At 49.0% G+C, this 27,762-nt stretch overlaps 1 protein-coding gene across 3 annotated transcripts; it reads right to left on the bottom strand.

Annotated features, from left to right (window-relative positions):
- Window positions 1-1,740: 1,740 nt before the first annotated feature.
- Window positions 1,741-25,829, bottom strand: IL17RA (interleukin 17 receptor A). Of its 3 annotated transcripts, XM_025930575.2 has the most exons (13): window positions 25,551-25,829; window positions 15,352-15,376; window positions 14,477-14,623; window positions 13,400-13,512; window positions 11,903-12,029; window positions 10,274-10,321; window positions 10,008-10,171; window positions 9,220-9,303; window positions 8,770-8,854; window positions 7,943-7,954; window positions 7,573-7,674; window positions 5,578-5,616; window positions 1,741-4,978 (listed from the first exon to the last, which is right to left on the bottom strand). In XM_025930575.2, exons 1-13 carry the CDS (start codon window positions 25,692-25,694, stop codon window positions 3,480-3,482), a joined length of 2,589 nt encoding a protein of 862 aa, XP_025786360.1. In that variant the 5' UTR covers window positions 25,695-25,829; the 3' UTR covers window positions 1,741-3,479. The 3 variants fall into 3 exon arrangements, with proteins under 3 accessions (XP_025786360.1, XP_086570606.1, XP_025786361.1); XM_086714480.1 differs by lacking the exon at window positions 7,573-7,674 and having other exon boundaries at window positions 25,551-25,827; XM_025930576.2 differs by lacking the exon at window positions 7,943-7,954 and having other exon boundaries at window positions 25,551-25,827.
- Window positions 25,830-27,762: the final 1,933 nt, after the last annotated feature.

The following is a 27,762-nucleotide window of genomic DNA, read 5'->3' as shown; positions in this document are numbered from 1 at the left end:
CTGCCCCTCACTCACTTGCGCCACCCCCCCTTAAAAAAAAATTCTCTCTCCCTCTCTCTGCCCTTCCCCTGTTCTCTGTAAATAACTTAAAAAAAAAAAAAATCTCTTTCCAGATCCCTGGCTTGAGACCCACAGCTGGAGCTGGAATACCAGCTCTGCTTTAATCTAAACTCACGCATACTTGGGCCCTTACTTTCTTGCACAGCCTGAAGCAGCCTGTGTCTTGTGGCCCTTAACTCACAGGTCTTTTCAGGAAATGCTGGGGCAGAATGGCACCTGGCACTGCCCTTGTGTATTTGGGACGGGAGCGCACCAACTGCAAAGCTAAAGGACACAGGATTAAAACTTTCCACTGCATTGTAAGTGCATCTTCCTCTCCCTTATGCCTTATTTAATATTCAAAGATAAGCAGAAAATCAGTAAAATCCATCATAGCCTGCCATGCAGAGATCCCAGCTCAAACTGCTGAATGGATGTTTAAGTGACTAACAACTCCCTGAAAGCCTGGACACCTCTGAGGTCCTTCCTAAGCAGAAAAGAAAAACTGGTTTTGGAAGCTGGGTTGGAAAGCACTGTATTGAACAATGTCTACATCACCATTTAGTCATCCCTACTGCCTTTTTTTCTTTTTTAAACTAGGAACAAGACAGCAGGCAAGTCCACTTGGAAGTTGGAAGCTGGCCTGGTGCAAGCATGCAGACTTGGGCCGGATACCAGTCACAGCTACTCCACTGCAGGCTTCGGTCGTATATTGACTGTGGGTCCTCCCACCCACTTGAGCCACTTTTGCACTCTATTTAGGAGAGGGCCTGAGTGGTAGGAAAGTCACAGCTTGGAGGACATCTGTTCTTGGAATGGTGTTTCTGGGTGAAGTAGGATTTTATTAGCCATGTTTCAGAATAGTATGAAAAGAAAGGCATGGCTTTATTTATACATGCTCTTGAAGCTCTTGGCATTTGGCTGACAGCAGACACCACAGGTTGACAGAATTTCCAGCATTTATGCTGGAAAGACCAGTATGAGACTGGGGCTTTAGGGTAGGGCAGGGAACAGGGGAGGAGCCAGGGAAGAACATTAAAGAAAGGGTGAAGCCTGGGGACTTCATGATTCCACTTACATGTTATGTCCAAAATGGAGAAATCTATAGAGGGATGAGGAATTTAGGGAGGTTGGGGTGAGGATTAAGGAGTGCTAGATTTCGATTTCTTTTGGGGGTAAGAAAAATGTTCTAAACTTGATTATGCTGATGGTTGCTGAAGTCTGAACTCTTAAAAGCCATTGAACTGCATGAGGGCAGCTGTGAATGGTATGGTATGTGCATCGTATCTCAACAAAGCTGTTAGGAAGAAAAGTAGCAGCCCTGGAGATAAACAGGACTTAGTGAACAATGCTAATTGAGGACATTTTAGCCTCAGAGGCCAGCAAAGCTAGAATTCAAGGTTTGTGGGGAATGCAATTCAAATGGGAATGTCTTCTGGGCACCAGCACTACACTGGCTAGGGCCATTCTGCCACCACAGAGAGCCCTGGCTCCAGCAAGGAAGAGCCCACGGTGGTATTCCACACTCTGCACATTTAATGCTTCCTAGAAGCTGGGGAAACACCACAGGCTGGTAGGCATCTGGACCCAGCTTACTGGAGGAGAGATGGAGCCTGAGAGGCTGGCAGCTGGGAGAACTCAGTTCCTTTTCTCCCTTCTTAGTCTGTTAGGGCTGCTTTAACAGAACACCATAGGCTGGGCTGCTTATAAATGCAGAAATTTATTTCTCACAGTTCTAGAGGCTGGCAAGTCCAAGATCAAGTTGCTGGCAGATTGGGTGTCTGGTGAGAGCATGCTTCCTGGTTCACAAACCATCTCGCTGTGCCCTCACGTGGCAGAAGGGAGGAAGTCTGGGGCTCCATGCACGTGACCTCATCACCTGTCCCTCCACAACCGTCACACTGGGGATTAGGTGTCAATGTAAGTATTCTGGAGGTGCACAGACACCTTACCTGGTCCTGCTGTCAGGCTGTATACGGGCCACACTCTGTCTGGGACTTAGGCCTGATGCCGCTGCCACTATGAGGTGAAATCGCACCACTGGAAAGGACTCTACAGCTAGGAACTCTTGACCCATAGTAACATGGAACTCAAAGTAACTACCCAGAATTCTAACCAGAGTTAACACATTTATTCATTCTTTTATTGATAATCTTCCTTTTGTGCACACATATGCATGGGTGTGGCATACACACAGGTAACCTGTGATACTTGGTTTCCCATTACGTGCCAGAATCCTCACCCCTTCACTGAAGCTTGAAGCTGTGACTCCATTCCAGGGGCAGATGGCATCCCAGTGTGCTTGCCAGGACCCCAGAGGGACAAAGCCTTCAGTTTCTCCAAAGGAGGCACTTTCAGGAACCACTTCTTCAAACACTGGGCCTTAGCATCTCTCCTCTTTGAACCAACTCAGACTTTTAAAGACAGAGTGGTACACTTTCCTCTCTCCTCAAAGAGGCCTGCTTCTGCCAGCCCTCTAACTCCTGCCCTGCCCCTCTCTGCCCACCCTGATGTGAGGTCCGTATCTCATACTCAGTCTTGGGCACCCAGCTCTGGTGCTTCCTGTGCTCATGGGGGGCAAGAGGTGTGTGGATGGGGGGCTGCTGCCCAGGGGCCCGCTCACGCAGTCCCTAAAGACCCTGTCTTTGACTGAGTGCCAAAACAGGGGCTCAGGATTTCAGACTTTTCTCCCCGTTGAATGCTGTTAGGTTTCACACCACACATTTCCATCCTGTCTCTTTTCAAAACTGAGCTGAGGTGGCTTTCAGGTATGTCTGGTCCTCAGCCTCCTTCTCTGCAGAGCAGCAGCTTCCCATATCAAAGGAATCCCAGGCCACAGGGCTGATGTCCCAAACCCCAGCCTGGCCCACATGCCTTCTCCAACTGGGGCTCTAGCTGCCTCTCCACCACTTCTCTTACTGCTCCAGCCCTCACCCCACCTGCTGCCTTCTGCAACCACAGTGACTTGGCCCAGGTTTCCCTTCTTTGTATTTTCATAGCCCTGGGCAGACCTCTACAATGGCCTTACTTTGCTCATGACCATCCTGTTTGCTAATCTGTTGCTCTCACTAGATGTTAAGCCCCTCCGTGGCCGGGGCCAGTATCTCCTGCAATTTACCTTTGTATCTCAGATGCCTGGCACATAAGAGGTGCAAGATAAATGCTGAATGAATGAAAGAATTAACGAATGAATGAATGGTGGAGACTCAAGGACACTTTGTCACTAGCTCCTGGGAATGGGCTGTGGATTCTTGTGGGGAAGAGACATCATGACCAGAGGGTCAGAGAAAGAAAATTAAGGGGGATGCCCAGGGATCAAGAGGTTAACACTTCAAAGGCAAACATTTCACACACGGACATATGTATACATACAGACACTCATGTGCACACTTGTGTACATACACGCACCCTTCTCCCAACACTCGGGGTCTAAGGAGGCCCTATGGCATCTCGGGCTCCACACCATCCCAGCCAGAGTTCTTCTGAAGCTCTTGGAAGAAAAGTTGCCGCTGGAGGCTTCTCAGGCTCTCTAGGTCCTCAGGCGAGAGCTGCTTGGCCGACCTCCCCAGGTCCTGCTTTTCTCCCTCCTCCTCCATTTCCAGGAGTCCTTCAGGGGGCTGCGGGGAGCTCCTGGAGATGTAGCCCTGGTCGGACTGCACTGACTGTCGCTGCCCATCCTCACAGGGAGCGTACAGGTCTTTGAGGGCTGCTGCGGCGCTCTCCCAGCCCTCCTGGTCCTGGCAGCCCAGACTCTGTTGGAAGAGTGAGAACATCAGGCCTTCGAGCTGTTCCCTCACGTCTTCCGGGAGGTGGTTGGGCGATGCCCTAGGCGTGCTGCAGAGGGGCGGGTCCTCTGAGTCCACGGGGAAGAGGATGCTGTTCCGCCGAGGGCCGTGGCCCTCTAACAGTGGCCAGGCCTCATCTCCCTCTACCACGGCCAAGCGGCTGGCTGTGCTGCTCCCGGTGGCTTGAGGGACAGGCTGTACTGCCTGAGTTGGAGGCGCCTCCTCCACAGGGAGCACCTCTGTCTGGAGCGTCAGGGCTGCCGGCTCTCCCTGGGGCTGAACTTGAGGTTCCAGCCGGGACATTCCCCTTCCTTCCTCACAGACGCGCAGATCGAGCACCAGGCAGCCCTTGGAGGCAGGTTCCTGCACCAGGGGCTTTTGCTTGATGATCCCTCCTCCCGGTGGCAGCAGCGGCTCTTCAAACACCTCTTCATCCAGGGATGGGAGGTCCTGGTCCTCTGCGGAGCAAAGGTTCTCGCGCTCGAACCAGTCAGGGCACTGAGCCTGCCACTCCCGGAACCTCTCCACGGCCTCCTTCAGCAGCCAGCCACTGGGGCTCCGCAGGTAGTTCTCGCCCGTGAGCTCCCCAACGCGGTGCATCCGGCCGGGTTCAAACATCTCCAGGTCCTGGATTCGGAAGTAAACTTCCTCAAATTTGTCCATGAGTGGGTACCTGGGAGTGATGTTGAAGAGGTCAGGAATATCACTCTCACTGCTGATGTCACGGAAGTAGCAGACAATGTAGGTGCCGAAGCAGGCTGGCTTCTTAAAGTCTGGCAGGATCATGTTCATGGCCGCTGTGAAGAGGTCACCCCCGGGCTTCCAGCAGTCACACCGAAGCTGGACAGCAGGCTCCTCCCAGCCAAGGATGGCCTGCCACTTGGCGCGGGTGCCTCGGGAGCACAGGATGATGATCTTGGAGTTGGTCTCTACCATTTCCTGCTTCTGGCGGCCCACCCAGGTCATGATCCCCACCTCTGAGATGACCTGCTCCTGCAGCAGGTCGAGGGCCACTTCGGTGCCACAGACGGTGAGCAGGAACTGGGCGAACTTTAGGACCACATCCACGTAGAGGGGGTGGTCAGCTGAGTAGACGATCCAGACCTTCCTGGGCTTCAGGGGTGGGGGCGTCAGGCTGCTCTTGGGCAGGACATCTGAGGGAAACAAGGAAAACCAGGCCCACAGGTTCAGGTGTGCATCTGCAATGATTCTCAAACCACAGGCCAGGGGCAGAACTCCTAATGGGTCAGGCCAGGAGTACCCTAGACCAGGAAGAGATTGGCTCCCTAGCCGAAGTAATGCAACTGAGGTCTCTGAATAAGCCAATGTTGCTATTTCACCCATTTTGGCTGCCTGAAAAGAATCACAATTTGACCCCTTCTGGGACAGTGAATTTCTTTCTCATGATTCCTATCTGGCCTTTAGCCGATACTTTAAAAAGAAAAAGAGACACAAAGGCCTGCCTATGGAATACAAATATCTGTTATAGGTAGGACCTCTTTTTATAAAAGATGGTCCCTTCCCTTCCTTCTTTGTCCAAGTGATTTAAAAAATGTTATCTTAGCTTTGTATTTGAGGTCCCCTCTGTGTGGTGGTACTAGGAAGCAGGTCCTCTTACGGGGAGGTCTCCTGAAGGAGCTCAGGAGTTAAAATGCAGAAGGCAACCCACCCATGTCTCTCAAGAGAACCCTCCATCAAGCCTTTGACAGCAAAACACACCAAACAGAGGCCACCCACACCAGGAAATACTGACCTGTACATTTGGTGTCATTCCCGTATTTTTCACGAGACCCTGAAAGAAACAAAAATACACTGGAGCAGCTCTTTTGGAAGAGAAATAGGGACCAATTCACAAGGGCACCTGATGGCATGCTGTCACACCCCTGACACAGAGCAAATGATAAGGGAGGGCAGTTATTAGATGCTTCAGGGCCTTTGCAGGACCCCGTGCTGTGTGGAGTTGCTCAGGTGTGAATCCCAGGTCAGCCACGAACAGCTGTGAGATCTGGGAAAGTTACCCATGCCTCAGAAACTCAGTTTCTTCCTCTGTAAAATGGGTCTGTGTGGCACAGATTAAATGAGACTGTATATGTGAAGTGTCTGGCACACTGAACATAGTCAGCAGGGGTCACAAGCACTTGGCAGCACTGACCCAGCAGGGACCCTCAGAGCGGTGACTGGGAGTTCCACCCACGTCCCTCATTGTAGCCCTGGTTCCTCTCCTCTCCACAGCTGGGCTGCTTCTGAGAAACACCCCACTGCAGGGAAAGCCTCTTCCTCAGAAGTGTCCTTGCCAGAGGCTTACAACACATCTCCAGAAGTAGCCCCCACCAGGCCGGTTTACAACATTTCCTCCTAGTATTTTTGAGGTGAGGAAGAGAAACAACATTCTTAAGCAACTGTTCCCCCTGAGCTACAAAGAGGGAAGCTGTGGTGCAGGAGTCGGCTCCCCAGTGACATGGCAGGGTGAACGGAACCCCCGATGGCCAAGGAAGACATGCAGAACCTTCATTTCAATCCCCACCTTTTGGGCCCTTTCCCAGAACTACCAGAAGATAGTCAAATGAGTGAACTTTCCTTCATGTCTTCTTCTTCATGTGTCCTTTCGTGTCAGTGTGGCGTGGGGCACTTCAGTAAAAGGTCAGAAGTGCAACAACAGAAATGAAGCAAAAGCCTCTCTGATGTCTGTAGGGAGCTTTACAGTTTATAAAGTGTTCGCAGAGATGTTAACTTATTTGACCCTCCCAACAATCCTGTGGAGAAGAGCTCTCTCACTGGGTCTTCCAGTGCCTGGTCTGGCGTTCTTCCCATCACACAATAAATAATAATTAATAAAACCTACTCCTGACGAGACTTGAATGTGTGGAAACAGCTCCCAGACTACTGAAGGAAGGGCCCGGGCCCAATGCGGAGGGGGTGGGGGGTGGGGTGGCAGGGAAAGTCTGAGCCCCTAGGCTAAAGGCCCTTGTTCTCTCCGGCTCAGAACTTGGCCAGATCATTCAATCCTCACACACCCCTGAGGGGGAGGTGTTATCCCATTTTACAGAAGAGAAGATCAAATCTAGGGTTTGTTAAGCAATTTGCCTATGCCTGCAAAGCAGGGAGGCAGAGCTGGGACCCACACCTGTACGTTCTGGGTCTACCCAGAGCCTTCTTTTCACACCATGCTGCCCCTTCACCATTCTCCCTGACCTAGGATGTACAAGTCTGGGAGCTGCAGGATGGAGTCATTCAGGTTCTCCCACCTGCCTGGCTGATCATGTCTGATGCAGGGAAATTCTACCCTAGCTCCTTCCATCCAGTTTGTTTTAATGGTATTAATTTTAGTAGCAATAAATATAATTATAGCTAACATATGTTCAGCAAATATGTGCCAGGCTCTATGCTAAGGATTCATATATAAACATTATTTCATGTCATCCTTATATTTGTTTTACGATGTGGGTATCTTTATAAATTCCACTTTATAAAAGAGGAACCTGAGGCTCAGAGAATTAAGTAATTTGCCCAGGTAGTAAGTGGTGGAGCTGGTATTTGAGCCCAGGGCAGCCTTCCTGCAGGCTGAGTTCTTGACAACTGAGCTTGGTGTGGCCTAAAAGAGGCAAGTTCTGTTCTTCAGGCTGGGGTTGAAGGGTGCCCTCCTAGTACAGCCTTACAGAGACTGCAGCAGAAAGAAGGGGACATAAGAATAAAGAGAGGAACAGAGGGGAAAACCCCATGACCCACCCCCACAGCCCCTGCCCCTTACTGGGTAGCCTCCAGGTCATGCAGATGATCAGCAGGATGACGGAACCCACCAGCAGGATGGAGATGCCCGTGATGAACCCGTACACCCACAGGGGTATATAGTCTGTGGTAAGCAGAACAGCATGAGTGATGTAGCAGAGGGGGTCTGCTATGCCAGCCCTGAGCTCCCCCAGCCCCCGGGCCCAGCCCCTGGGCTGTCCACTCTGGCCTGCACCATGACACGGTGATGATCTCCACCCCTGGGCTGGCCTCTTGGTTCAGCCTTGTCTGCCTGGCTCCATCCAAGGCTCAGTCAGGGATGTCTCACGTGGCCCCTGGGGAATGGCCCCTGCGGACTCCTACAGCGCTACGGGAAGGAGAGTGGGGCTTACCTGCGATTGAGACTGCAGTGAGAACAAAGGGAAAACAGTATTCTTAGTTATTAGCAGTGACCACAAGAACCATCACTGCCCCCACTGAGGGCCTGGCAGTGACCTCGGCCCTGCACTAGCACTCCAAATGCCCGGTAAACTGAGTGAAAACATCCACATGGAACACCCAAGTTGTCGGTCTATTAAGAGATGACCCAACTCTCAACCGGGAGGCTAGGTTCTCCTCCAGGCCAATGCAATGTCTGCTGCTTTCTGGTCTGCATTTGGCTGTAGCCACATGCTAGGGGGTGGGTGGCTTATGAGTGGGAAGTTGGCAGCGGTGCAGGGGGAGGGAATAGGCTGCCGAGCTTCTGGCCCTCGGGCCAGAAGCCGAAGCTCCGCCACTTCCTTGGTGTGTGATCTTGGACAAGTTACTGAACATCTCTGTGCCTCTATTTCCTCATCTATGAACCTGCGGAAAGGACCTTCTGCTTCACAGTATGAAGAGTCACAATTTGTGAGGACTGAAAGTGGACATGGTAAAACACTTCATTCAGTACATGGTCCATAACTGTAACTCTCTGACAGTAACAATTCCTGTTTTTTTCAGTCTCAAAAGTTGAAGATCAGAAAGGTTAAGTATTTTGCCCACGGCTACATAGCTAATGAAAGGCAGTCAGGAGTCCAACCCAGGAGTGTCTTTAGAGCCCCACATTGCAGGCCTGAGTAACTCTAAGTAAAATTAAACTCCGCCCCCACCCTTAGAACCAGGTCAGGGTTCAGCTCAAGGTGTTGACTTCATTCACACTCACCCCTAAAATGCCCCAGAGCAGCCATAAACTTCCTACCTGGAGGATCTGGAATTTCCGGGCAGGGTACAGTTATGGAGTGTCTCAGGCAGTCGTTTAGACAGCTACTGAAGAAGGGCTGGATCTGTGAGAGCAGAGGAGAGAGGGATCCTGAGATGCTGGGGAGACTTGGGGTCCTCTACTAATGCTTTCTCGCCAGCAGGCTATTTGAGGACACACACCTGGCTGGTTGCTCGAGGACCTCCCTGTGCTGTCGGACAGATCGCCCATCAGCTACAGGGGCCAAAGAAGCCCGGCCAGGTGAATCTGGGAGAAAGGGCTGGGGAAGGTGGACATGATGTCTCACCAGGCAGGGAGGCCCAGTGGGGCACGGTGCCAGGTCCTCAGAGAGAGCATGAGTCCCTGAGCCGCCCTCCTTTCCTAGTCTGCCCTTCTAGGAGTGCTACCTGTGCATGTGCTCCCACACCTGTGCACACTACACTCACTCACCTGTACTCGGTGGCGGCAGCACCAATTAGAATCTGACAGGGTGAGCGTGACATTGGACCGCTGGCGGGAGTCCTGGTACGCAGGCTGTAGGGAGAGGAGAGGACGGGTGAGAAAGTGCTGCAGGTGGCTGCTGAGAACGCTGGCATCGCTGTCCACTGTGCCCCATAGGAAGGCCACACACACAAATGCTTCTTGGGTTTCTGTTCCAGGAAAGGCTATGTTTCCCTAGGGCAACTGGTTCATTGTTAATTTGTGAACACATCTAGTAACTGGAATTTCTCTTTGCTTTGGCTGCTGGCATCATGGGGACAATCTGTGTTCATAACCAACGGCCTGACACACATTTTCAGTAGTAACTGCACCCTGGTTCCATCTTACTTCCTCATCTTTATTTCCCCTTTGTCTTAATACCCACATTTAAAAATATTCAGATCCTTTTTGGAATAGGTGGAAAACAACAACAACAACAAAAAGAACAGAGGACACTGTGGGGAAGGAAGAACTAAAAGGACGGGGGAGGTGAGCAGGGCAGAGATCAATGACATTTCTATCAACTGCAGAATCAACTGTAAGAGACAAAGGAAAGATCAACCACAGAACTGATTCTACGTCAACCACGTACCAGAAGGAAAGAAAAAAAAACAGATGCGCAGGATTGGGGTTGACTAAGCATGGTACTGAGCGCTGGGCTTCTGGCAAAGGTTCTGTCCTGACAGTGGAGGGAGACTTGAGGCTGAGGGAGGCAGCATGGTACTACACTGGAGGGGTCAGGACAGTGGCAACATTACCTTGGGCACCATCAGTGTGTGCTGGAAGCAGCTGTGGTTCTCCGTGTGTGGAAAACTTGTCAGCAGGATCTGGTAATGGGTAGATTCATTCCACAGGGTGAAGCTCACCCACAGCTGGCGGGCCTCCAGGGTCTCCACGGTGATGTTGGGGTCCCACAGGCTGCCTGGTCAGGGCGCAGACACAGGCTGGGAGTGAGGGGAGGGCATGCGTGCGTGTGTATGCTCCTGGGCAAAGCTCCCCCAGCAAGACCGCCAGGTGTGGTTACCTGAGCCCACGCATGGTGTGATCATCTTCATCCTGGGGTCTTCGCAGCCTATCAACCCAGAAGAAGGTGAAACAACTAAGCCTCTGCCTTAGAAAGTTTGCTCTTCCAGACACCCGACACCAGGGATACAACCTGTTTCCTTCTGGGAGGCTTCAAAGATGGGCCCTTCAAAGCCAGTTCCCAGACAGCACTGCTGCCATTAGCCAGAGGTCCCACAGAACTGGGTGCTGACCTGGTTGTCTCCTCCTTCCTCTCTCAGGGAACCTTCCAGACTCAACTGTACTCCTCCTGAGCTTGCTCTGAGTGACCCAAGAATCTCAGCCCACTCCGGATCCTCCTCCCACCTCCAGCTTTCTCTGTGGGTTGCCTCTGACTCTTGATAGGGGCAGAAACATTTTGTTCCTCCACAGCAGTGTTTCTCGAACTTTCCTGTGCATCATCATGGTAGTTTCTGATTTAGTCAGGTCTGGGGTGGGTCCTGAAAATTTGTACTTCTAACAAGCTCCCAGGTAATTTGATGATGCCACTGGCCCAGGGATTGCCTTGAGGACCACTGCTTCAGAAACATCTTCTTAACCTCCCTTCCCCAATGGCATTGACTGTATCATTTTCACTTTGGTTTAAGAAGACATGTGATAGGTATGAATCGCTGTAGACTGACAGTCACTGAGTCTACTGCAGGAACAAGCGAGGGGACTGGGGGGATTCACACATTTGACAAGCACTTACTGAGCACCCAATCTGTGCCAGGCACTGTTTTAGACAGTGGTGAATAAGATAGAGTCCCTGCCCTCTGGAGAGCACATTCCAGTAGAAAAGACCAATGAAAACAAACAGCATAATGTAACATCACAAATATATGGTGACAGTATGTCAGGGAGTGATGGGTAACATGAAGAAAAATAAAGCAGGGTAAGCAGATCGTGTGTGTGTATGTGTGGTTGTGCATGTGCCCATGTGGAGTGCTCTAGGAATGGAGAAGACTGTCATCATCCTTAACAAGCACTTCCTGATGACCTACTATATGCAAGGCACTGTGTGGTTCTGGAGATTGCACAGACCCTGAGCAAGCCCCAGACCCTGTCCTCAAGGGGGCTGGGTTTCCATATGTAGTTGGCTTTGAACAATGAGAAATGTTGTAGGTTGTGGCTGAGATTCTGGGGAGGACAGAGAAATAGATGGTGCACACACATTAAAGGTTTAGAGGATAAACCCAGCAGTCTTCTTAGGCAGGATGGATTAGTGGGGGAAGAGGAGACGGTATCACACATGGGATGGTGGTGGATAAATGCAGGTAGGATGTGGGGTAAAAAGTGAAGAATCAGGTGGGGACAAGTGGGGAATGAAAAAGAAAAAGGTGCAGAGCAAGGTGACGAGAGCTGGAACCAGACTAGAAGCAGGAGTTAAAACTCTCTCAAGAGTGGCTTGTTCTTCTGACCCTTCAGGGGGAGGGAGTTGGGGAGTTGGGCAGGAGCTCCCCAACTGTGGCATCTGTTTATTCCGTAGGTATCACATGCTGTAATGGCAGTCACAGTCCAGCTGAGCAGGGAGGCTGATGTCTGAGCCACCTGCTGGTTTCTTCTCCAAGAGCTGAGTGGTGAAAGGAATGGCTTGGGAGGGCGCTCTTACCAGGTACGGGAAAGTTCCTGGACTGGTGGTTTGGGTCACCATCAGGGATGGGTTTGGGCAGGTGGTGAACAGTCACCTCATACTCCTGGCCAGGTTCTACCACAAAGTGGCTGAAGGTAAAATGCCACTGAAAAGAGGGAGGAAGGGGAGGTTGGAAAGGTCACATACACACTTCTCACCGAAAGAACTCCAAGCCCACCTGCCCTCAAAAGATCAGTGAAATGGGAGAAGAAAACAACCACCAAAGCAAGATCCCAAATCAGAGGGAGGCATTTCTTTGTTCTTTGTTTCCTCTGGTCTTTGCTGCCTATTTTAAAAAAGTCTGGCCCCTCATCAGTAGACTGTAGTGTCATATGCCAGAGAATCTGGGGAAAGCCAAAATAGTCCTCCTCCATCGTGAGCCCTCTCAAACTCCAGAACTACAGCGTAAGGGAGCCAGGGAGCCGAGCCAGAGGACTTGGGGCTATTGGGAGAGTTAGCACACAAGAGGCAGTTCTATGCCTTTGCCTATTTTGGGCTTTTCATATGAATGGAATCATTCAATATGTGAAAAAACAAAAAACAAAAAAACCAAGAGGCAGCTAAACACCATTTGTTAAATGATTCTTCCTCCTTAAGGGAAAACCAGGGATCTCTTGAGAATGTTCTGGAGCAGGAAAGTGCAGAGGGAGGGTTACAGATCCCCACTGAGTCTGCATCTGTAGGCACCTTTGTTGTACAGGTAACAGAAGGTGTGCAGATATTTTTTTTCTGGATGGTGCAGATGATGTGCATTGATTCCACCTCTCATTCTAACTATCCTGGTGGTGGACAGAGGTTGGTGGTGGGGGCGCGGTTTGCTTCTAACTTGATCTAGGCACGTGGTCCTCACCATCCACCTGGCAGTCAAGTTTGAGGGTCCTAATTACATACAGGAGAAGGGATCTGTCTTGGCTGCTTGTGGTTGTGGGGGATCTGCAAACAGGTACTTTTGCAGATTTCAACCAGCAGTTTGCACAGTGGAGCTTCCACCAGAATCACTGGGCAGGCTTGTTCAACACCGATTGCTGGGCCCCGCCCTTACAGTTTGATTCTGGAAGACTGGAGTGGGGCCCTAGATTCTGCATTTCTGACTGGTTCCCAGGTCATGCGGATGCCGCCAAGGACCATACTTTAAGCAAACTAAATGAGAATGAACATTTTACCATCGGGCAGTGAGCAGCTAAATAAACGGAAACCGCTGCAGAACTCACTGGCTTGTGCCCCAGCCACAGTGGTTCTCTAGGCTGGGCAAAGCTGTTTCTTCCTGGAGGCAGGCCCCAGGTTAATCTGGTTACAAAGAAAGAGAGCAGGAGGTGGGGCCGTGGAAGTCCTTCCCATTCAACTCTCTTTACAATGAACATCTAGTTACAGTTGGAAGCAAAAGCCAGGTGGGTATGTCTGGGAAGTCTTCGGAAACATGTTCTGTTCCTCACTGTCACCAGAGGAACACAATCCACTCTGGAGCCGGACACTTACCCGCTTATGATGATGCTTCAGTCTGGTCAGAAACTCAAACTTGACACACAAACGTTCATTGGTGTTCAGCTGCAGGACAGACAACTCTGCACCCTCCAGGTAGAGGATGCTGGCTGCAGGCCAGAGGGAGGAGAGGAGACAAACAGATGTAGATCAACAAACACAAACCGCGGGGTGTGGTGCTTCCCCATCTGTTATGCTTACTCACTCTTAAAAGAAAATCTGCACATTGTACCTAACCCTCCACTTCCTGTTACTTTTTGCTCGCTCTTGGGCCTGAGTTAGCCTCCTGCCTTGCTGACACTTACCTCCCAGCTGGGCAAGGACAAATGAAACTTTATACTGGGCTAGAGGCAAAGGCTGTGCAAATTTGTGGCTGGGATGTTGGCAACATGGCACGGGTGTCACACATGGCTGTCCCAATCCTTGGATAGGCTGGGGCAGGCACCAGAGGCTGGAGACTTATAAAGAGGATAACCTCCCCCAGGCCCTGGTCACAAATGTGGGGCTGGCTCTTGTTCTGTCATACAACTCTCTATCCCTGGAGAAGGTTTTTTGGGGGAAGGGTGTTGTTTTAAAAAATGCCAACTCCTAGGAGCAGCTGGCTGGCTCAGTCAGAAGAGCATGTGACTGTTGATCTTGGTTGGGGTTGTGAGTTTGAGCCCCATGTTGGGTATAGCAGAGATTACAAAAAAAAAAAAAAAAAAAAAAGCCAACCCCTAAATTAAGAGGAAAAGCAGGCTGGCAAATGTGTTACCATTTTCCAATAAATATTTGGTACTGCAGTCAGAGAATTAACCATTTGACTTCCTTTTCCAGGGTGATAAGGATTTTAGGCTGAAGGAAGGATGGTGGGTTGAGAAGATACCATCATTGGTTAATATCTAAAATGCTGAAGAAGTATTCATGTATTGCATGAAATGATAGAGCCTTTCAGCATGAAATCTGGGCCCTCATGTCTGAGCATAGGACTGGGAACCCAATTCTGAGTCTGGTGGGAGAGCCGTATGGTCTAGTCTGTGGATTCACCTGGAGGTAGGTAGAATCTCCCAGGCAGAATCTGACATGCCCACTCACCATCTGTCTGCAGGGTCCATCTGATGCCAGCTACAGGCAGTAGGTCTCCATGCTGGGTCTGGACAAAGTCCAGGTGGACCTGGACATCCTTTGGGGATGAAGGGGTCAGATTTCGAAGGTGGATCCAGCTGTCATCCAGGCAGGTACCTGGAGCCAGAAAAAGCAAAAATTAGAGACCTCCATGTTCTGCAAGAACCTGAAGAAACTGCAAAAGAATGAGGCATGCAGGCAAGATGCGACAGCAGTGGCTCCAAAGAGCTAGATCTTAAAAGCTCAGGGGCCTGCGACCCTTAGCTGGGTTCTTGGCTTCACCACACTGCCCCCACCCCTTTCCAGCTTGTCTGGGTCGCTGCAAATCTCTGAAGTCTAAAGGGCATGTTAAGAGAGAAGACAAAGCATGAAACTTGGTTTTGAGATAAAGCAGTGAAATGGGAGTACAGGAAGGATGGGGTAGTGATAAAAGTTGATTCATTTTATATGCCAGGGGTCTCTAATTAGCACAGACACTTGAAGTATGTGCCTCCTTCTTGAAATAAAACACAAAACAGGACCAACACCACAGATGTCTCTCGCCTGACAGTGACAAGCTCTGACAAATCAAATCGTATTATAGATACACCAGGGCAGTACTCCCGATAATATTTTCAAAACCCAAATGACAATTCTGATTCTCACTTTTGGACTTTTGCATAATGGATATTCTCGACAGGAAGCACAGGTACACACATCCTGGATTCCCAAGGGCACCTCCTGCTGAGGGCTGTAACCCTTATCCCAAAACAAAGTGGACTGGCAGCACTCTTGTCGGAGATCAGCATGGGGTTAGCATTTTATTAACAAGGCAATGACAAGACTAACAAAAACAGATGACTTACTATTCTTGACTACGCAGTTTAGCCCCTGTGGAAAAAAAGAAGGAGGTAATTACAGCTGTGAAAGAATGGTAGTTCACCAGCCAGGCTCCCCATGCTTCCCTTGGCTCCTTCTCAAGGATAAAATGTACACAGCCACCCACTCCCACTTCAGGCCGCTCTTGGGGCAGGGAACCATATTCTCCTCACACTTCTCTTATCCTGCACTCCCATCCTTGGATAGGAGAAACAGGATGGCAGTGGGTACAGTGGCTGGCAAAACAGAAAGGGCATTTTCTGAGTAACTGGTAACAGCCAGGAACTTCCCAATTTTAAAAGACACTGAGAGGGTTCTCTTGGGGCACCCTGCTGAAGAGGCCTCTAAATACCCAGCAACTTCCCGTCTCCCATCTGGATAACAGTGCTGTAAGAGGAAGGAACAGAAACTATATCCCTCGTTACAGGATCAGTTATGGAAAATTCACCAAGTCTCTACAAGCTCCTTTAGGTGCCAGATCCTGTTCTGGGTGACTTAGATATATTATTTCACTAACCCTCATACACATATGATTAAGTATTGCCCTCTGCCCTGTTTTATAGATCAGAAGACCTAAGTACAGATATTACCTTATGTCGCTTCCCACTTGGCAATCTGTGTTAACTCTCTAACCCAGAGGAGCTCTGGGGAGCCGAATTTAGAAGTCCCAATTACAAACAATAGGAGATGTGATTACTGGGCTTGAGTTTGGCCAGCTGACTCTACTTTGGAAGACACACACACATCCCTGGAGCTCAGTCACCTTCCCACCACTTACCAGCTAAGTGACTTTAGGCAAGATATCAAACATTGCCAGGCCTTGATTTCTTCAACTGTAAAATCAGAATACCCATAACACTAACTTCACAGCATTGTTGAAAATCAAATGACACAAATATAAAGATCATGGGGCAGGGGGTGGGCTGGTGGTGATGGTGGTGTAGGTTTAAGGAAGCCCCTTCCTTTCCACTTCTAATATATCTCTATTACAAAAAATTTCAAACAGCAGAAATGTATTTGTGTATTAATGATGCAATTAAATAAAGTAATACAGTGCTCCTGGACTGTTAAACAGGCAGCTTACTAGAAGCCCTAAGAAAATCGTTATGAGGAATTTTGTTGGCTGTAGTGCCCAGCGAACTATGTCATTGCCAATAAATGAGACAATATTTGTCCAGTGTTGGGCACATAATAGTTGCTCTTTAATTACTGGCTGCCCTTCCTTGGAGCTTGGCATATAGTAAGCACTCAAAAAATGGAAGCTATTATTATTACGGTGATCTCCATGTATTCAGATTTGGCAGTGGAGCAAAGGAAGAACTCAGGCGCAGTTGTTTCTAGTTATCTAAACTGGCAAAATGGACCAATCATGGCTTGTGGGACAGAAAGTTGGATGTCGAAGCAGATCAGAAATACGATTTTTGATTTTCGGGACAACACCGAAATTTCGTATATGTGTGTAAATAGGGTGTTGTGGTCAGCACCCACCTTTTTCTGTAAAGGGAGCAGAGAGCACCTAGGTGGCTCAGTCAGTTAAGCGTTGGACTCTTGATTTTGGCTCAGGTCAGGATCTCATGGGTTCCTGAGTCTGAGCGCTGCATCAGGCTCTATGCAGAGCCTGCCTGGGATTCTCTCTCTCTCTCTCTCTCTCTCTCTCTCTGCCCACCTCCCCCTACCCGGCCCCTGCTTGTGCTGGCACATGCACTATCTCTCCCTCTCAAAATAAATAAACTTAAAAAAAAAAAGAGCAGAGAGACAGGGCTAAAGATGGGAGGGGTAAGATGCTGTGCCACCAGGGTTCACTCATAAAGTGGATACAGGGATGATATACTTGAGCATGCTCCAGGATTGACTTCAAGCACACCATTTCATCCATACCTGGGCATCTGGGACACCAGTTCATGAGCCCATGGGGTCCAGATTTTCTGTAGCCTGTCCAGCTCCTGGTGATGAGTTATCATTACCCAGGGCCATCAAAACCCTGCTAGGCTCTCCTCACATATTCAACAAAATCTACTAGCTGTCTGCTCACTCTAGTGTCACTCTGTTTCCTGGCTGGTGAGGAGATTACCTCCCAAGCGCAAGCTCATTTCTCCGTCCACCGGAAACTCCTAGGACCAGAGCATAGCTGAAATCAAGAGTCAGATGCTTAACTGACTGAGCCACCCAGGTGCCCCTAATTTATCAAGTTTTAGAATTATCTTTGTGCTATCTTTAAAAATTGGGTAACTTATCCTTTTGTTCTGTGGTATTGAATGCCCATCAATAGGGAATGGCTGAATAATGTGAGATCTAGTTTAAATCTCACTATCCATCAAGACAAATGGTTGGATAGATTGCTCTCCACTATGGAATATTATGTAAATACTAAAGACAATTAGTTACATAGAAATCTACTAACCTGGAGTGATGGCTAAGATGTGTTGATGAGTGAGAAGAATAAGTTGCAAAGAACTTTTTATCATATGACCCAATTTTCTACAGAAACAAGTGATGAAAAAACCCTTCCCATATATTTACATGTGTTTGAATATGACTGTATGAGCATATGAAAATATGTGGACAGATATATAGCAGGCTGTTAACACATTGGCTACTGTAAAGGGATGGAAGCAGAAGAGATGGAGAGAGGGAAGATAAAGGGGAAAAGATTTAAACAGAAGAAAAAAATGTGCATATAAGTGAAATATAGAAAATAGAAATATAGGGGCGCCTGGGTGGCGCAGTCGGTTAAGCGTCCGACTTCAGCCAGGTCACGATCTCGCAGTTCGTGAGTTCGAGCCCCGCGTCAGGCTCTGGGCTGATGGCTCAGAGCCTGGAGCCTGTTTCCGATTCTCTGTCTCCCTCTCTCTCTGACCCTCCCCCGTTCATGCTCTGTCTCTCCCTGTCCCAAAAATAAATAAACGTTGAAAAAAAAATTAAAAAAAAAAAAAAGAAAATAGAAATATAGAAAAATAAATTCCATTAGAGGTTGTGGCATGTTGATCATGTACATATATCTTTTCCCCTTCCCCGAACCATATGAAAATTCTAGGAAAGGGAAAATTTTATAAATTTTCAAGGACAAAGAGGAAACACCAGTGGACAAAAGAGGTGAATACATTTTTAAAAGCCAAAGAGGAAGGAGGAGTAGACAACTGGCTCAGGCCAAGTGGAGGAACTTGCATCTGAGTTCCTTGCTGCAGAAGGGAATGAGACAAGAAAGAAGCCAATGGCTCATCAGAATCTTTTAAAGAACCAGGTCTTAAAGGTATCAGGTATCTGGGGAGGTAGTATAAACAAAGGAACTGAAGGGGGTGTGGTAAAGTGAAGGTCTACATAGAGAATGTTGGGAACTTCAGCCTCTTTTTCCCTGCTCTGATTTCAGAATGCTGGCAGCCAACCCCTGGGAAAGGACCTCCAGATGCTGACATTAAAGAGTCCACTGATAGACAGGGCAAGTTCATCATTAGCCTGACCCACTATATTAAAGTCTGATGACCAATAAGCCCTATCTACACAGAGTATGTAATCAGCTTTTTAGGACCTCATTCTTTAAAAAAAATTTTTTAATTAAGTTTTTCATTTTAATTCCAGTATAGTTAACATACAGTGTTATATTAGTTTCAGATGTACAATATCATGACTCAACACTTCCATACGTTACTCAGTGCTCATCATGATTAGGACCTCATTCTTAAAATATTCTCAGACAGCCAAAGAGTATCAGATACTTAAGAAGGGTTTCCTGTATGAGAAATAGATCAAAACATACAAATTAAAAAAAATACTCTTGAAGGGAATAAGACAATGGTAGGAACAGAATAAAATTAAAACTAACAAAATTATAATACTTTCAAAGAGATAAGAGAGGACATGGACAAGGACAGGATACTGTGGTAAAATGAGCAAGCTGGGAATAAAAATGAACCTTGGAAATAAAAAACTCCATAGAAGAGTTGGGCTACAAAATTCAGGAAATTTCTCTGAAAGTAGAATAAGCACAATCAGAAATCAGAGAAAACATGTGAATATTTAGGAATCAATTCAGGAAATCAAAGTATGATTAACTGGATTTCCCAAAGACTGTTATACTGGAAACAGAGGGGAAAAAATTAAAAAGCAAAAAAATCCACTCCAGAACTAAAGGATACATATTTCCAAATTAAAAACATTCATTGAATGGCCTGAAAAAAAGGCCCAGACCAAGGCCCCACTTCATGAAACTTTTGGAATAGCAGGAATAAAAAAGAAGATCCTAAGTGTTTCCAGAGGGGGAAAAAAATAGGTACCATACAGTCAGGAAGGCATTGGCTTTCTTAGCATCTGTACTGTTTCCCAGAAGGCAACAAATCAATGCCTTCAAAATTCTAAGGGAAAATGATCTTTAATCCATGATTTTTATACCCAGCCAAATTAATCAAAAAAGTGTGAGGGCATGTATGTGTATATATTTCCCTCATATCCTTATGCATTTTCTTAGGAAACTGCAGGAGGATATGTTCCAGCAAAATAAGGTAGTTAAGCTCTGAGAAGGAAATCATAGGGTCCAGGACATGGGAACTGTAAACAGGACAGATTATCTAGTATGATAGTTGTGCCGTGGTGCAAGTCCAGGTCCAAGCTGGAGAATGTGGGGTTCCAGGAGGGAGTTCTTTGGGGGATGAGGAAATGAAATTGATGGGATATCTGATGTTTGGGGAAAACAGTGTATGACAAATCTGATAGAAAAAACTAGTTATATGGAAAATTATGGAAGATAAAGAATTAAAAGAAATATCATCTCACAGAGGAAAAGAAATTACACCAGAAAATAAATATAATCAAAGGGCACCTATTTGCCTCAGCAGTGAATATTACTTGGTATAAACCCCATGGATTTCATTGAGATTGTGATGTAACTACAATGGGGATGCTGGGAGAAGCAGTGGGAGCAGAAGTATAAGAAATTGAAATTTTTATGTTATGAGTCAATAGGTAATATCTAAAATTGACAAGTCAAGAAAAAACAGTGTAAGTACATTTAGAAATGTGGAGGCAAATGCCAGAGGAAAAAAAACACTAGGGGTACCTGGGGGACTCAGTCAGCTGAACATCCAACTCTTCATTTCGACTTGGGTCATGATCTCATGACCCTGGGATCAAGCCCCACATAAGGTTCTGTGCTAGCATGGAGTTTGCTTAAGATTTTCTCTCTCTCTCCCTCTGCCCCTCCCCTGCCTGTGCTTGTGTGCTCCCACAAGTGCATACATGCACTCTCTCTCTAAAATAAAAACAAAACAAAACAAAACAAAAAACTAAAAGAAGTATATGTGATCATCTCTGGAAAACAGTTTTAGGAAGTGCTGAGGGCTGGGACAGAGATCTGATGTTTTTGGTTTTAAAGGTCTTAGTATAATTTTAAAAGGATCACCATGATATTATACATGCTGCCAAATCAAGCATAGGATTACTACATATTACCTTGATAAGAATTAATTAAAAGACAGACTTTTATTCAGGACATTACTCCAAACAAAAGAAGGGATTAAACAGTGAGATAAACGGATGAAAACATTAATTTGTTTAGGGGAAGGAATAGCAGACTTTTTCCTTTTAATTTCCATGTAGAATTTCCTTTAGTGTGATGTCTTAAATGATGTAAAAAATGCATTCAGGCTCTTCTCTGAATGCTACTGAGACAGATCTTGTTGTATTCTCCTCCAACAAATCATCCCAAATTATTTACTTCAAATGTCCACTTTAAAAAAGATAGTTGGATCAGAATATTATTTATGAGCTACTTGCTTGTGAATGGCATTATGTTAGCCCTCCTGCAGAAATCTGAGAAAGAATGTTGGTGAGGAAGATGGCACTGGTAGCAGCTAACATTTACTGAGTTCTTCTTTTGTGCCAGGCATCATGCTAAGCACTTTATACACATATTTCATTTAATCTTTATAATAGTCCTATGAAGTAAGTACCGTTATCCCATTTAAAAAAATGTTTATTTATTTATTTTTGAGAGAGAGAGAGGCAGATAGAGAATCCCAAGCTGTCAGCACAGAGCCTGATGAAGGGCTTGAACTCACAAACTATAAGATCATGACCTGAGCGGAAACCAAAAGTTGGAGGCTTAACTGCTTAACCAACTGAGCCACCCAGGCTCAGTCCCATTTTTACTGATGGAAAAACCGAGGCACAGAGAGGTCAGCTAAGTGGCCCAAGAGCCCATAGAGCTAACACTCAAACCAATGTAGTTTTGCTCCAGAATCCTTGCTCATTTTTTTTTTAAGTTTATTTATTTTGAGAGAGACTGAGACAGCACGAGTGGGGGAGGGGCAGAAAGAGGGAGACAGAGAATCCCAAGCAGTCTCCACACTCAGCGCGGAGCCTGATGCAGGGCTTGAACCCACGAAACTGTGAAATCACGACCTGAGCAGAAACCAAGAGTCAGACATTTAACTGACTGAGCTACCCAGGCACCCCCAGAATCCATGCTCTTAATCACTGCTATACTGTCTACATTGAAAAAAAAAAAAGGGACACCTACAACAGGTAAGCCAGTATTCTCTATCCATAGTGGTAAAGATTAAAAGGAAGAAATTTATTTCACTATGTTTAACTGTGTGCATGTAATGAACATTACCAAGTGCCTGGTAAAGAAAAGCGGGCTCTGAAGCCACATACTGCTCTGATTCTCAGTACAGCACTCACTAGGTGTGTGACCTTTGGCCACTAGCATGTAATCACGCAGCCTGGCAGGTTATTGTGAGTGTGGAATGAAGCTAGCATGTTAGCCCCAGGCAGGGTGCCTGCCACAAAGCTATAGGTGAATGTTAGTGCCCTTGTACCTTCCAAAGCCACAGCCCATGTAGTCTGTTGCTTTCACTCATTCACTCACTCACTCACTCACTCACTCACTCACTCACTCACATATTATCACATGACCCTGTGAGGGGAGGATCTTTTATAGGCAAGAACATTGGTCCACAGCAATGGAGTGGACCCAGGGCTACAGAGTGGGTGAGCAGGGAAGCTTGACCCAGAGACCATATCTTCTGACCTGGTGTGTCCTCTTCCCTGCACAGTACTGCCATGTGCTTTTGGCTGCTATGTGATATCACAGTACTGAGATGGAAGTCTCGCCGTGAGCAGTCAAAGCGAGGAGCTGGGTATGATGGTCAAGGAACCTGTTAACTGTGCTGGTTCCACTGCCAGCAGTGACCCTGACTGCTGGAATGCTCATACCATGTAAAAAACATCCACAGAACACAACTTTTTACGCCAGGAGTGGCCTGGCAACCAGAAGATAAGGGTTAAATCTAACAGTTTTTCTACCACAAGTGAAAACCACAAAGTGCTCAGGAAAAAAAAAAAGAAAAAAAAGAATTTGTAATACAACATACATCCTGTCTCTAAAATCATGTGTTAACACTCATACTGACCAAATCCAAGTCACTGTCTTTTCTTGAGGGCTTTCCTCTTGGCTAGCAGTCATGGCAAACCTGTGAGAAAGCCCAGGCAGGGGGAAGGGCCAACCAGTAGGCTGCCCAGGGAAATGCAATTACTTATGGTTTCTCCAGTATTGATTTTTGTGGAGAACTCAGAGTCATCTGGGTTTTGAGGTGCCAAACCCAGGAAGCCAGAAATAGTGCTATGCTTGATGTCAGTTTACCCTTGCTTTTCCCGCAGAGCTAACCATTCATTCATTCATTCATTCATTCATTCATTCAACTTTAATTCCACAAATATTTATCAAGCCCCAAGTCCTGTGCTTGCAGCACAGAACAGGTATGTAGAAGGCTCTACTCTGTCTTGGGAGAGAGTCACTGAGCGAGAACTCCAACCAGGCTTTGGATAGACATTTGTATTCTGGAAAGTGGTACACACTTTGTGATGGTTCATCCAGGTCTTTCATTATGGAAGTGAAGAAACCCAGGTGCAGGCCACCTACGTTGCCTAAGCTTGCAGAGATTCTAAAAGTGAAATCAGGATGTAAGTTTAGGTGCTCTGAAGCCAAGTTTTTGTGGTGTCCCCTACCCTCACTATATTGCGTTGTATCCACAAACACCAGTGGAGGCAGAGAAATCTGAAGGGTGTTGTTTCTTTCTTTTTAAAAAAAATTTTTTTCAACATTTTTTAATTTATTTTTGGGACAGAGAGAGACAGAGCATGAACGGGGGAGGGGCAGAGAGAGAGGGAGACACAGAATCGGAAACAGGCTCCAGGCTCTGAGCCATCAGCCCAGAGCCTGACGCGGGGCTCGAACTCACGAACCGCGAGATCGTGACCTGGCTGAAGTCGGACGCTTAACCGACTGCGCCACCCAGGCGCCCCGTTTCTTTCTTTTTAAAGAGACTAGTCGATGAAGCAGGGAAGCTGTTTGTTCATGGAGATGAGCGGTCTGTGAGCCAAGTGTCTATGTAGAGGCAAGATGGAGGGAAGGCAGAACACAGGAGATGGCAAACAAATTTGGCCGGTAAGTATCTGTCTCCAGCCCTGCTCCTGACTTTCAATAGCTTCCCACTGAGTGATTAAAATCAAACACTTAGTCTAGCTCTTATACCAGGCCATGATGGAGTCCCTACCTCCCTTTCTAGCTTCTTCTCTCACTTTCCTGCCACATTCTCTGGTGCAATCACAGTTTATCCTGCTCACCCAAGGGCCTGGGCTCAGCCTCTGTCTACCACCTGGACAGCTCCCACTACCCCTCAGGGCTGCCCTAATGTCTTATCTGCCCTGAAGAACATCCCAGCCGGAAAGAGTTTTTCTTTCCTCTGGAATTCTGTACACTCCTGGTTGCACAAGGAGCCCTTGCTATAGGCTGCCTTGCACCATAGTTAGCACCTTCAAGCCTCTTCCCCATCCTAAATGATTTGAGTCCCTGCACATTAGGGTCCCAGGGGTGTTTCCTCATAGTTTCAGTTCAGAGCAACAGTATCTTGTATTTTGCAGACACCTGGCAAACGGCCATCAGAAAATGAACACGAATTCTCTAGGTACAACAGTTCTATACCAAGTCTGTGGGAAGGATCTGCTGAGCACATGTCCCCTACTTTGCCTAAAAGCGGGACTCACAAGGACATTTCCCAACATTATTCATATAAAAAAAAATTCTTCTAAATCGTTACTCCCTCTCCACTCTCTTTTGGCAAATCCTCCATGACATTAGATAAGGAGACATATCTTTGGTTGTTTCACATCCTCTGACTCAGATACTGGGTCAGAGGTGGTGGAGGGGAGGGAGCTGAGGAAACCAGAGAGAAAGTGGAGGAAAGAGACATTTCTGAGGGGAGAAGCTGTGGAGGTGAGCAAGGTGATCTGCTGTTTGTTTTTTTCCCCTTAAGATGGTCCTCCACAGAAGGCCACTACCCGACGGGTGGGTGTGTCACTTTCCGAGGGCACATTGGGGGTACTACTTGACGGGTCCGAACTGGATGAGGGTGGCGGCGGCGGTGGTGGAGGAGCTGGAAGGTCGATGTCTTAATCCTTTCCCCAGTCCTTAGGGCTTCTCGCCCTGGGGAGGTGTTGCCCAGCTGCCCGGAGCCAGCCAGCTGCATTCCGCACAACTGTCCCCGTCCCACCGCTCCGTCCCCTCGGCCCCCGCAGGCTGTCCGGCCTCGAGCACAGGGCTCTAGGACCGCTGGGTCCCCCCTGGGGATAGCGGAGCCGAGATCCGTTGGGGCCCCCAAGCTCCTCAGAGCCTCCCCCTAATCAGGTTGCCGGGGGGCTGGTGGGGCTTCTTTGAGGCAAGCTCCCGAGGTCCGGACGGGTCTCCTGACCTCGGGTCCTGGCCCGCTCCGGCACCGCGGGGATTTGTAGGGCGCACGGCTTGGAGGCCGCTCGGGTCCAGTCCCCGCTCCTCCGAAGGGCTCCCCCCGCCTCCCTTTCTAACCGGCCTTGCCCAGCCTCTCCGGCCAGGCCCCGCGCCTCCCTCTCCTTCCCCGAACCGTGGGGCCCCGGCGGCGGCGGCGGCGGCGCTCCCGCCTCCCACACGGGACGCCGGGTCGGGTTGTGCAACACGCACCGCGCGAACTTCTCTCCCGCAAACTTTTCTCGGGTTCACCCCTCAACTCCCACCAATCCGAGTGTCCTCCGGAGCGCGCCCGCTCCGAGACCCCCAGCCTAGACTTCCCGCCGGCCCGGCCTGGGGCACCTCGTCCGCTACCACCGCCTCTGTCCCTCACCCACGTCCCAGTAACCTCGGGGCGCGTCGGGGTCTCACCTGCTGGGAGCAGACCGGCGCCGGGTAGTCCAGGAGCCGCGGGGAGGCGCGAACCGGGGCCAGCCCGCTCAGGAGCAGGGACAGCAGTAGCCGCCCCAGCAGGGGCCCCGGGACGACTGGTGGCCCGCGGCGCGGAGTCCCCATGGCCCCGCACTGTCGCGGAGAGCTCGCGACCCGGCGGCTGGGGCGCTGAGAGGGACCGGCCCTGGGCTTTCCCTTCCGCCGAGAAGCTCCGAGTCGGCTCGACTTCGCCTGCTTCCGGCTTCCAGCCGCCCAGGGGGCGGGCCGCCGAGGGGCGGGGCTCTGGCCCGACCAGCGCTCCGCTGGGTCCTCCTTCGGCCGTGCGTCCAGGTGCGCGCTCCTCCCCGCGCTCCCGGGGCCTGGGCTCGACTTCTGCGCGCCAGCTTCCCGCCGCCCCGCCCACCGCCTCTCCTAGCTCTCGGCTCCCGCCAGCTCGCAAATTTCATCTCCGCGCTTACCCGCCAGCCGTGGCGCCCGGCTTTAGCTCTTTCCCGCGTTGCCCGCGCCCCTGGTTAGTCTTCTCTGCGTTTTCTTCTCGGTTCCTGGACGTCAGGCCCCAGCTCGAGACTCCAAAGGAGTCCGATCGATTTCTTACTCCCTTCCCCTCTATTCCCACCCCTGGCAGCTCAGTTGTCTGGCTCTGTTCTGACTTTCTTTTTCTCAGTCAGGGGCTGCTGCTGCCGGCTCCGACCCATTTCTCAGTTGGATTCCGGGGGAGGAAGTAGGAGCAGTCATTTCCCATAGAGTTGGCGTCGACTCTGGGAGATTGAATTCTTGGGGGGCAGGCACCCGGTTTCGGACCATTCTGCGTGCTCACAGCGCCGAAGACTTCCGTATTTCCCGAGACTTGCCCCACGTCCGTTGGAGGACGGCCATCGCGACCACAGCTCCTTAGTCTCCCTCCTGATGACTCGTCCTCTGGAGGAGCGCTGACTGCATGCTTTCCTGTCCGGACTCCCCAAGACTATCCAAGTTGGGCCGCGTCTCCCTTCTCCTGACTCCTGCCACTGCCCGACCCGGCTCGTGGCTTCCAGCCTCTGCCTCCCGGATTTCACCCTACCCGCTCCCGGCACATTTGCCTTTCTTAAACTGCATTTCGTATCCCCTTCCTGCGTTTCCCCTACACCCACCTCCCCCGCATTTCTCTCCTGGTCAACTCTAAACGCCTGGCCTGGCCTTTGAAGCCCACGGAATCTAGACGCACTTAGCTTTTCCGTGTGTTTCCCACCCACGGACTGGAGCTCCCAAGTCTGGGTCGGTGGAGTTTTTCATTGTCTGAAGCAGCCGCCATCCTTTTCTGCTGCTGAGGACCCCTGGCGATTATCTCTGTTAGCCCCGCACCCCCAACAGACTGCTGCTCAATTAGGCCTCAAGCATCCTGCTCTCCGAACATCTTTACCCGTTTTTTTCTTTTTAATGATTATTTATTTTGAGAGAGAGAGAGAGAGCATGAGTGGGGGAGGGATGGAGAGAGAGAGAATCCCAAGCAGGCTGAATGCTCCAAGCTGTCCTGGGGCTTGATTTCAGCAACTGGGAGAACGTGATCTGAGCTGAAACCAGGAGCCCTGGATGCTTAACCAGGCGCCCCTTTACTTGTTCATTTCTGAAAGAATCTTGGAAAATTCTGCATCCTCTCACCCATTTTTCTAAATGTTTATGTTTGAGAGAGAGCGAGTGCGCCTGAGAGCGGGGGAGGGGCGGGGAGCGGACGTGGGGGGAGGGATGGGGAGAGACACAGAATCTGAAGTTGGCCCTAGGCTCTGATCTGGTCAGCATAGAGACTGATGCAGGGCTCGAACTCAAGAACAGTGAGATCATGACCTGAGCGGAAGTCCTGTTCCCAAGGCAGATGCTTAACCGACTGAGCCACCCAGGTGACCCGCTCTCACCCATTTTTTAAGACAATACTTAAGGGGTGCCTGGGTGGCTCAGTCGGTTGAGCGTCTGAATTTGGCTTAGGTCATGATCTCACAGTTTGTGAGTTCAAGCCCCACATTGGCTCACTGCTGTCAGCGTGGAACCGGCTTTGGAGCCTCTGTCTCCATCTCTCTGACCCTCCCCTGCTCGCACTTTCTCAAAAATAAATAAACGTTAAAAAAAAAGACACTTAAAATTTTTAATCCTGTAATTAAGCAGATGTAGAGGATATAGTTAATTTGACATTTGTAGCAGGCAGCTTCTGAGATGGCTC

This window comes from Puma concolor, chromosome B4, assembly GCF_028749965.1.
Source record: "Puma concolor isolate L17-30 chromosome B4, mPumCon1.1.hap2, whole genome shotgun sequence".
Lineage (NCBI taxonomy): Eukaryota > Metazoa > Chordata > Mammalia > Carnivora > Felidae > Puma > Puma concolor.
This window is presented reverse-complemented; position numbering and strand designations above follow the sequence as displayed.

Coding starts and splice junctions, on each gene's coding strand:
- IL17RA (XM_025930575.2), bottom strand. CDS start 25,694: ATGGGGACTCCGCGCCGCGGGCCACCAGTCGTCCCGGGGCCCCTGCTG. Junction 8,855..9,219: donor GCTGCCGCCACCGAGTACAG/GTGAGTGAGTGT, acceptor CTGCTCTCACAG/ATCCAGCCCTTCTTCAGTAG. Junction 4,979..5,577: donor GAATGACACCAAATGTACAG/GTCAGTATTTCC, acceptor TGTTTCCCTCAG/ATGTCCTGCCCAAGAGCAGC.